The sequence below is a fragment of the Apium graveolens genome, chromosome 4, assembly GCF_009905375.1.
Source record: "Apium graveolens cultivar Ventura chromosome 4, ASM990537v1, whole genome shotgun sequence".
NCBI lineage: Eukaryota > Viridiplantae > Streptophyta > Magnoliopsida > Apiales > Apiaceae > Apium > Apium graveolens.
Window position 1 is genome coordinate 12,308,516 of NC_133650.1, and position 11,558 is coordinate 12,320,073.

At 32.3% G+C, this 11,558-nt stretch overlaps 1 protein-coding gene across 1 annotated transcript; it reads left to right on the forward strand.

The window, feature by feature from the left end:
- Positions 1 to 4,161: 4,161 nt before the first annotated feature.
- LOC141716665 (auxin-responsive protein SAUR50-like) lies at positions 4,162 to 5,375 on the forward strand. The gene has a single exon (XM_074518864.1). The coding sequence runs from the start codon at positions 4,533 to 4,535 to the stop codon at positions 4,836 to 4,838; it is 306 nt and encodes a 101-aa protein (XP_074374965.1). The 5' UTR covers positions 4,162 to 4,532; the 3' UTR covers positions 4,839 to 5,375.
- The last annotated feature ends 6,183 nt before the right edge of the window (positions 5,376 to 11,558 follow it).

The window sequence follows — 11,558 nt, forward strand, 5'->3', positions numbered from 1 at the left end:
GAAACTAGTGGCTCTTAATTTTATCAGGAACATATACAGTCTTGCTTGCATCGCATGACTGATGTTCTTAATGGCAGTGTTAAACTTCCAGCAGCTCACATGGGGAAGCCCTGCCTTTGTTGCATAGAAGTTTGTCCTTTTGTTATTTTTTTCTTGTTTGTGCAGCTGTAATTAATTGTGATATGGTAAAACTGCTTCACTATGAAATCTATTATGTATATGGAACTGAAAATACACACCTCTACTGTGTGTTTGTGTGAACTTATTTATTGCAGGAGGATAGGGTTTCTCTCATAAATTGCGAACTGTTAGGTAGGTATTCTGTTCTGTGGGATATTAGAGTATTATATGTTCTTGCAACATTGACCTGACACAGGCAAATGTCGTAGAGGAATGATTGATGCCCATACTATTACCAGTAGTTAGAATGATTGTACCTTTTTTTCCCCTTTTGAGGGAATTTTCTGCATACCTGGGAAAGCTTCTTTTTAAGCTTTAATGATTTATTATTCCTAGTTAAAATAACAATCCTCGGGACTAGACTTCTAGTTACCGCTAGTAATGAACGTTGACATACTGTGATTATGATATTTCCTTCTGGTGTGTGCTTAGAAATACTGATCAAAGTAGGAAACTTGGAAACGTAGGAATGAATGTTTTAGCCTAGCGGATGTTTATTTAGTCTCTCTTATTTGTATCAATTGCTTGATGCTAAGGATTTTAGGTTTAACTGAAGCTTGTGTGCGAGCATTTTTTGTCCTTCCGAGGTCTGAATTATGTGGTAGAACACAGTTAGGACTTAGGAGGCTTCTGTCTCGTAGTTATTGGGCGGGTATGTTTTTATTTGTTCTCTCACTAAACAACAGGTAAGAAAAAAATCTCTATGTTCGGAAATTTTAGGTTAGATTTTTGTCATTGTGTTGTAGTACATTTACCCAAATTTATAATGAAAGGTGTATTTACCTAAACCGACGAGACGGATTACTACCATAGACACACATGAATTTGTTAGTGGCCGCAAATTCCATCAGCCTCTTGTATATGTTCCTTTCTTTTACGAGAGTAATAAAATAAAAATGCATGTTATTGATTTTATCTTTTCTGAAGCACTAAGGCCTCGTTTGTTTTGTTACCCAGGTTTTATATTTTCACTACAATTTCATGTAAAACAAATATATGATTATATATAAAAATATTTCAATCAACAAATTGTTCTTAAACAAACATATATGATATAATACAATATGAAAATTCAAAGAATGATAATACAACCATTCTTAAAGTATTCTTTGTAATGAATAGTTATAAAAAAACTTAATCCCAAAGGAATTGTAATGATTGTAGGCCCTGAAATGGTCAGATTGGAGTTGTTTTTCTTCAAACACTGTTTTTTTCTGCATTATTACGAGTGCATGACACTTGATTCCGTTGTACGCTTCAATGGTGATTATTTAAGAGTTGACTGTTGAGCATTTTTTTTCCTAAGCAAATGTTTAGCATTTAAACACAAATGCAAATAATTAAAAGCCAAGTAGCATAACGATACAACGTTTCCTTGCAAAAAGAAATACTAGACAATGGTTAATCCACCGATTCTTATCTGGACCATAATTCTCATTTCAACAATCTTTACTAAAGTGCAGGAGTACTAAGAGCAAGTTTAATGGTGAGCTAAAAATAATTATAGCTATTGCTATAATATAGCACCAAACAATGGTTTTTGGTGCTAAAATAATATCACATCTTCAATGGTTGGTGTTATATCTTGTGCCAAATTTAACCAACTCTCAACTACCCTATTATTTTAAACATAAATTTAACCGCCTACATTCAATAGAGTAGATTATGGACTGGTAGAGTAGATTAATGGTGAAGCAGCTGTTGCAAGTTGACTTGTAGATTAATGTTTATTCATGTTTTCTATCTGTGCTATTTTTTATCTTTTTATTGTGACTGTGAGATATAAAACCATGCGTTGTGTTGAGCTCAGAGCACTCCAGGGACAAATTTAGGTAATGAAATTACATGTGTTGTGTGGAGATATGCACAAGAATTGAATACAAGCTGCTGAAAGATCACAGTAGTAAATATTAAGGCCTACAAGCTGCTGCGTAAAAACTGGCCATAAGATGAATTGAAAACAATACCTAGAAATCTGATAAATTATAAATCTATTTTTTATTCATTTCCCTCCACTTTTTTACTTTTTGATGAGGTGGCAATTATAGCTATTGCTATAGTTTGTGCTAAATATAGCACAAACTATATCAATATGCTATTTTAGCACCAAGTTGGGCACATAATTGGAGTTGATTTTTTTTTGATTTTGAGCTATAATATAGATATAACACAAGATATAGCTCACCATTGGACTTGCTCAAAGGCATCTTCAACATTTTGATCCAAAAATTCAAATTTGAATAAATTTAAATTTGGATAAATCCAAATTTAGATTACTGAACTCCAACAGTGTTATCCAAATTATTTTTTACATATTATAATACATAAATATCATATTAAACTCTTTATTCTTAAATTTTATATTTAAACATAAATAACAATTTATATTATATCTAATAGATTAATTAAATAAAAAATAATTTCTTTAACTACACCTAAAAAATATTAAATTTATAGACTAAATTAGCTAAAAATATATTTATTTCATTAATTAACATATAAAATATTATTAACATTCATTAATTAATGACAAATCAATTTTAAATCTAATAAACTAACATTATAAAAGTAATAAAATTATTGTTTTATATTAAAGTAAATTTGGATTAGTGAACAGTTTTGGATCAGGACTATTCACTGATACAAATTCTGTTGGAGGAGAATTTGGGATAATCTGTCTCAAATTTGAATTTTTGAAGTTCGGTTTGAAATGCCGTGAGAGGAAAGTTGATATTTGTTTTAATACACAATAGCTACTTTCTTAGAGCCGGCATATACTAAAAGGTCATATGGGGTTATTGTTATATTTTAGCACAAAAATATTATCTTGAACCTCAATTAAATAAAAATTATAATAATATTTCTTTCCGATTCCAATATAATGGACATAAATGTACTCCCGATAAAATAATAAACTGACTAAAGGTAAATTTTTTTTATCGGTTCCAACCCTATTACTTTTAAAAAGTTGTAACTATAGTATAGTTCTATGTTTACTAATTTTGTTTTAGATTTAATTAATATTTTCAGCTGCTTTCATATTATATATTTTTAAAAAATATGACTGCGGTAAATATGCTACAATTAGACCCGTCAATTTTGGACACGACACGACTTACACGACACGAAACGACATGAAAATTTAGTGTTTGTGTTTGCATTTTTGGTACACGACACGAAAGTACACGGCCGAGATTTAGTGTCAGTTTTGTATTTAATTTTTGAGTACACGACACGACACGACACGAAGTATACGACATAAATAAATATTATAATTAAATTTTAATAATTTTTATAAATATATATCGAATTATAATAGATGTATGCATATTTATTTTTAAAATATTATTTGATTTCATTATATTGTATATAATTGAGATCTAAATATATTTTTTTCATATATTTTATAATTTTTCTACCTAAAATTCTTATATTTTAATTAATATTAATATTAAATTTAATATATATAAATATTCAATTAACACGAAATACATGACAAGAAACGACACGAAACGAAAGTACACGAACACGAATATACACGAACCCTAAACATGTCGGTTTTGTGTTTGACATTCAAGTACACGAAACACGAAAATACGCGACACGAAAATATACGACACGAACGAATTGCCAGGTCCAGCTACAATGTTATAGTTTGTTGTATAGGCAAAAGCTCAAAGTACATGATGAGAAATGCTAAATACCCTAATTCTCAAATCCTTCTCAAGCTGATTTGTATTATTGATTTTTCTCTAGTAAATGATATGAACCCTTGGTTAATATATATTTCACAAATAAAATAACATCACAGGTCATTGAGCAACACTTTTGGGATCCTTTTCGGACACGCTTATTACTCAAATATGATCACACTCTGTTGTTAAGCTGTAGTATTACTCAAATACGATCATGCTCATGTTGTTAAGGGTACACAAAAAATAATTTTGTGTTCTTCCCAAACTTCCCCGAACACATAAATCCATATCCATATATGAATCATGAATGTGAAAATGTGTAATAGTGTATGAAGAGATCTACGAGGGAGTGGTTTTTATGGTGGCCGGTGAAGCATGGCCCATGATGTCTACATTAAAGGTAACAAGGTCGGGAAGTCCCGTTATTGTTTGAACCCCCCGTACTTAAACTCTCCAAAACATCCATGCCTAACTCTCCCCTTGTATTTTCCCTACACTTCACATGTTTTTGTCCTCTTATTCCCTCCTTAAATACCTTCTCATCCTCCCCCTTCTTTCCTTCACCACCTTCCTCCACATTACCAACTAATCTCCTACTACTTCCCCTCCATCTCCTCACCTTATATTCACTTGTTTTTTTTTTTTGGTTTCGATTAAATGGCGGTGAGGAAATCGAACAAACAAACTCAAGCAGCAGCCCTAAAGCAGATCATCAAAAGATGTTCGAGCTTCGGAAGGAACAACGATAATGATTTTCCAAATGATGTGCCAAGAGGCCATTTCCCGGTTTACGTTGGTGATAATAGGAGCAGGTATATTGTCCCGATATCATGGTTGAATCACTCCGAATTCCAAAGCTTACTTCAAAGAGCTGCAGAAGAGTTCGGGTTTAATCACGATATGGGTATCACCATTCCATGCCAAGAAGAAGATTTTCTCTATGTCATGTCAATGATTCAATGAAACAAACGTTGTGCCTACTGGCTTCTGCATATATGCAAGGTTTCGCTTCTGAGTTCTAACCCGCGAAGACCCATTTAATCTTTTTCACAATTTTTTTTGATGGGTTATATATGGGGTTAGGTTATATGATGATTTGTAATTAAGTTGTTGGTTAATTATACTTGTGCATTCTCAAGATCGGCGGTGCAGATTCTTTTTCTTTGTCAATGGGGCAAGGGGCAATGAATTGTGATTGTATTAAAATGTATCATTTGTATGGATAGAAGTCTTATCTTTCGTGCATTGCACCATCAAAGAGGTGCAGTGAAGAAGTTGATATTCAACTGTAAACTACTAGTACGTATGAAAAGAATGAAAACCGGGTTGATACAGTATATAGTCTGATCTCTACATATCACTTTGTGAATATCAGTGATCTAGCTCGTTTAAGATATCTACAAGTTGAAATTGTATGTATGTTGGACTTATAAGCTACTTATAAGTTTAAGCCAAACGAAAACAGTATATACCTTCTTCCCGCATCGTAAATAAATTTACCAGTTTCCGGTTGACACATTTTGGTAGTTTTACTAATTATCAGATGCTTTATGCATGTATTATTAAAGAACGGAAGAAACACAGAATCCACATGCATGGTAGACTCTAGCTTTGTTAATTTCAACGGGAGGATCCAGCCCTGGAAGGGCCCCTGGGTATATAGATCATGCATGTAAACAGGCTTGAGTTAAATATTAAGTAGAATAATTAGGATGTAATTGGGTGTTTATGCATTGCTGAACAGTGCATGCATGCATCTCTTATTACATGCCTGTGTCTACATTCAAAAGTGTCATTATATATATTCTGATACAGTGACACATTATAATTAGGTGCAGTGCTGGAGGGAAATGTCAATTTTTAGGAAGTTTTTAGAGTGAATTTGAACACAACTTCTAGAACTAATCAAAGCCCCTTTACTTGGTACCCAGTCAAAATCACTTCAAGTGTCTCAGACTTTTTCATTAATAAGATAATTAATATTTGAAATTTACATAAATCCGTGACCCAACTGATAACGTACTAATTCATTGATGAACTAAATGATTCTATTTCTATGTACGATAAATTACATATTCGATTCCCTCTTGCAAGGTGGTTGTGGATCATTAGTATATATAAACAGTAATCCGTGCCCCCACTTTCATTAGCATATATATAAGAGTTTTAATTAGCAAAAAGAAGAAAGATATAAGAGTTCTAGGACTACAAGCAATTACTTCTATATTGGTAAAAGACAGACATGATCTGCTTGAATGAGGGAGAGCCACTAGTGCAACTTGAGGTGGACGAAGATTTGTTAATGGGGATGTATTCAATATATATCTGGTAGGTCGTAGTCCAAGTTTGGCCTAAATATAAGAACGCCTGTGGGCTGTGAGGTTGTCTCTCTTGTCGAATATTTAGTTATTTACCCATGATCGCTCCTTTTCTTCATGTTTAAACCTACACATTCCTCGCCACAAACGTACCTCTCTCCCCTGTCCTAACTTTAAACATTTTACTTGTCCACTCCAGTTCCTTTATATGTAATGCTATTAGACATTTTTTGTCTCCAGGCCACCTTGCAAATATTTCTCCGAAACTTTGATCATGTGTAGTGGAGCTGATTACTTCACTTAATGACCAAACTGAACAATTAGTCCCGTTTGAACTCACCGCGTTTGAACGAACTCATCTAGGCAAAGATCAATAATTCTTGACAGTGAGATATTTAGGTGTTCTAGGACTCCAAGTTACTTGTATAATATTAGTAACAGACATGATCCTGATGAAAGACGAGGAGAACCACTACTGCAAATTTGAGGTGAAGTGAGGAAGATGCATCAATGCGGAGACAAAATAATCTGGTAGGTTAGTAGTCCAAGTTAGGTGTAGATAAAGAAGGCTTGTGACTTGTGAGTTTGTCTCTCTTGTCTAACATTTACTTATGATCACTCCTTTTCTTCATGTAACACCTATACATTCCTCACCACAAACATACCTCTCTCCTTGCCCTAACTTAAAACATATCACTTGTCCATTCTAATTCCTATGTAATGATATCAGACATTGTCCCCGAGCCACCTCGCATTTTCATTGAAAGTTTGATCATGTGTGAGATATTCTATACACTGCATGGAGATCCTGAGTTGAGTTCCTATGTAATAACCAAACAGAACAAACACCGTTTGAACTCATCTAAAGAGAGACCGGACATCAGCTAGCAAAGATTAATGAGTATTGACAATGATCTTTCATTACCTGGTCCTCACTCCTAATCCATGTGAAGGTAGTACTACCTAATGACGCTTCTTTCTTTCTTTCTTTCTTGATTGACATTCTAGCACAATACCAAGGACCACATGCACGTACAAAAGAGAGATGCACATAGGTAAGACGTAAGATATAGATTATAAAATTTATATGTTACCGTAGCCCCGGGTCAAATTACCAATTTTTTTAAAAATTTAGTCAATTCTCGATTCAGAGTTCGAAATAAGTCGAACTAAACTCTCCCAAATATCATCAATTTAGTCAATTCACAAGCCCACCACATATCTCAAAAGATCATAATTTATTGATGAATTTAGTAGTTTTGAGATAGTGGTGTTGCAAATTCCCCCGATTAAACTTATAACTTACGGATCACGATTGCACAAATAGCTTATATAGGTCCAAATTAAAGCCTTTTAAGTCATTGTAGGATATTATCAGCTAATTTCGTGTCCCAACTTCCGCCCCTTTGTCCAGTGCGAAATAATACCTTTAGCATTTTTGTCCCCATTTTCGGCAGAAAACCAAACTTTTGAGAGGCAGGACCAAATATATCTGACGAACTGGGTCAAATTCCAAATTTTTTTCAAAAAGTAATTTTAGTTCTGATTCCCAAATAATTCGAAGTAATTAACCGACCTAAAGGCAACCAATTTGGATAATAAAAAAACCCAACACTAATCTATAAAATATCATGATTTATCGGTACACTTAGTAATACTACTTTGCCTTTCGAACTGAACTAAAAGACCACAATGCCATCATGTTATTTTGTAACAAGTTTTGTACCAAATTTGTATATGTATTATCACTAATTGTTACAAATTGACGTTGCATTAATGATCATTATGAAATATTTTATTGATGATGAGTGAATATACGTATACCCATTAAAATATAGACAATCAGAATTTAACACGTGTCATTTGATAAAATTTTGGAAATTTATATAAAATATTATATTTTTATCATTTAAAATTTTAAAAATAGGTGATTTTTTTTTCATTCTTAGACTTTCTATATCATTTTTTTCACAAGTACGTTGTCGATCCCGATCAACTTCCTCTTCCTTATCTATCTTCGTTCCTCCATCATCGGCTATGGCCATCCCCTCCACGAGTGAATGTTGCTCTATTTTCTTACATATCATTGGTAATTCACGTGTTTTTACTCCTCATTTCACACACACATATACATGTATAAATATATCTAGTGAATTTTGAAAGATGACGTTAATTTATAAGGCATTTTAGAATGTAATTAAAAACAAATCTGTTCGGTTAAAAACTGATAATATTATACTATTGTGAAGTTATGAATCATTCACGATATAACATTTATCTATAATTATGTTTGTTTGTATTAATACACATATACATATATATTAAAATATATGAGAAAAATTCTATGAAAACCACTTTTTTATCGGAGACCTTGGAGACCACATATGTTTTGCAATCAAAACATTATAAAATATATTATTTTATGAAATATGTTCTACGAGTATCAGTGATTCATTAAAATTATTGAATATCATTTAAGTTTAATAAATAGAATGTTTATGTTCTGCAAGCTGAACAAATGTTTTGCAAACTTAATATATTTTGCAGAATAAAGTAATTTTGTAATGTTTTACATACAGTAGTATATGATATTCAAGATTTTGAATAAAATAAAGATTTTTGTAGAGCACGATTCACAAATAATATGTTTTGTAATGTTTTTTCCAATATTTAACTTGCAGAACACAACTGGTCTTGAAGGTCTCCGAAAAAAGTGGTATTAATTGAACTTAACTCTAAAAATATATATCAAATTATATATTGTATGAAAAGGGTGCAAATATAATGTTACTAGAATTATGAAAATTTTGCGTGTCTATAACAAGGATATATGCGAATAAAATTTTGTATTACCCTTGTTGCTTATAAAGTTGTAATATGCTTTTTGCTGATTTAATGAGTTTGCATTGCTATTGTGATTGTTTTTTTTGTTGATGGAAAAAAAGGTAAGCTCTATAATTAACTTTCTTTTACCTATTCAATTGAATTTGAATTGGGAGAATGATACAAAAAATAATATAATTATTTTGTTGAACTTTGTTGCATATGAAGTTAGAACTTTTTTTTTTGTCGGAGCATATAAAGTGGAACTTGGATGAGTCAGACTCAAGATCAGTTTTGAGGGTGTTGAGGCTGTATTGTTGAATTTTATCAAATCTGAAACTAAGACATAGACTTCCCCGATTCTATAATCGTCGTGTAAAAATGTAACCAGACATTATTACCTGTTAAATTTTATTAATCAACCAGTCAATATATTTTATTTTGAATAAATCAATATATTATTTATATATCAATTCATGCCTCTCAACTCTCAAGTGTTCAAATCTCTCGATTGATTCTTTTTTGGGATAAATATTTGATTAATTTATATTATACTCGTTTATATTGTTGGAAATTATATATTTAAACCTCATTAACTTTAGGGTTCGCGAATGTATTGTGCAGCTATTTGATTTGTTAATTGATTGAGGGGTTCAAATTTTTATATCTCATTATCTACGATCTTCCACTCCGTTTTACTTCTCCTTGCAAACTGTCAAGTGGGTTTTATTTTTTTTAAATGTTTGTTATATTCGAGCGAATGATACAAGTAAGAAAATACAAAATTACCATACATATACGCATCAATAATTTTTCTCCGATTATTGTTGTCAGGATTCGATTGTCATATTAGGGCTACGAAAAATGGGGACGTGTGTTTAGAGAATTTAACGGCAAACTGATCGGATGAGAATGACTTAACTCAACTAATGAATGAATATTTTTATGTCATAAGTAAGTTTCTTGTGAAGAAAATTATGACCAATATGTTGTCTCGCTTACTTTTGCTATGATCAATTTTTTTTTTTGAGTTTTTAAGTATTTTTAGATATCATTGTATATCATTTTTAATATACATCTGTGCATACACAAATTGAGGGGTTTTTTTTGCGTAAGTAGCGTGTTCATTTTTTTGAAATTTTATTCAGTACTAACCTAAAACCCATGCGATGCACGAATTATTTTTAATTTTGCAAATTTTTTTTGAATTTAATATGAAGTAAAAATTTTAAATTATGAAACTTATCTATTTGAAATTTTAATAATATAATTTGATAATACTTATTAATATACACATACATGTATAAGTTAGTTATACTATAGTTTTAAAAAATTTAATGTAAAGATTGAAATTTATATTTAATTGATATTTATAGGTATGCTTACGAAAGACTATTATATTCAATACAAGAAAACAGGACAAAACCGACCGTAAAAAACGGTCGGTTAAGAGGCAACACGGTCGGTTAAAATAGTCATAACCGACCACAGGGCATGGTCGGTTTTAGCCTGGTCGGTTATGACTTTTGGTCGGGTTTAACCCTCATAACCGACCAACATAGTGGTCGGTTAAGTGCCTGGACATTTTATTCAAATGTGGGGTCACTGTGTACACGTGGCAACACGTGTGCACACGTGTTGCCACGTCCTTCAGTCATAACCGACCGTAGGTTGTCGGTTATGTCTATTTTTAAAAAGTTGACTGGAACTCATAACCGACCGTGGTCAAAGTGTGCACATCGGTCGGTTTTATTTCAGAAGCTAACTTAAATGTCATAACCGACCGTCCTAAAACCGACCACCGTCTAAAGGAGACGGTCGGTTTTATGAAGAAGGTGGTCGGTTATGTCCCTTGACGGTCGGTTTTCTGGGTTTTGTAATGGTCAAAAGTGATCGGTTATGCCTATTGTCGGTCGGTTTTAAGGTCTGATTTTTAAAAAAAAATGCAGGTTTTTCTGCAGTCCCTGTATACCAAACCAAATCAATACACAAACCAATCACAAATCCAATTCAATCACAACCAAACAACCAAACAACAATGATAATCATTAAACTATACTACTCAAAATCATTCGCAAAAACTAGTAAATTTCACAATTAAACCATAGTAATTAAATCCAACGCAAACATTCACAAACTCCGATAACCGGAGGATTAAACCGTGTCATTACATCATTATAAGCAATCCTAAATAACCGACAAAGTATCAAACCATCACAACGTATTATATTACATCCCATAACCATCAAATTACAATAGTCTTAAAACCGATCAATGTAAACTAATCCGACAAATCAACATCGGACGATCCACCGCCATCACCGCCGCCATCATCAAAGTCCTCATCATCGGAGGTCTCATCCTCGGACGTGTAATCCTTATCGACTTCCACAGCACGCCGATTATTTTCCTAGGTACACAAGTTTAATTAAACTAGTTAAAAAGAAGAAACAAAATTTACATGTGAATGAAAATAAATAAATAAACAAGAAGGTCAAAAATTATACCTCCGCAACACGAGCTTCCGTCTTTTGGACGATAT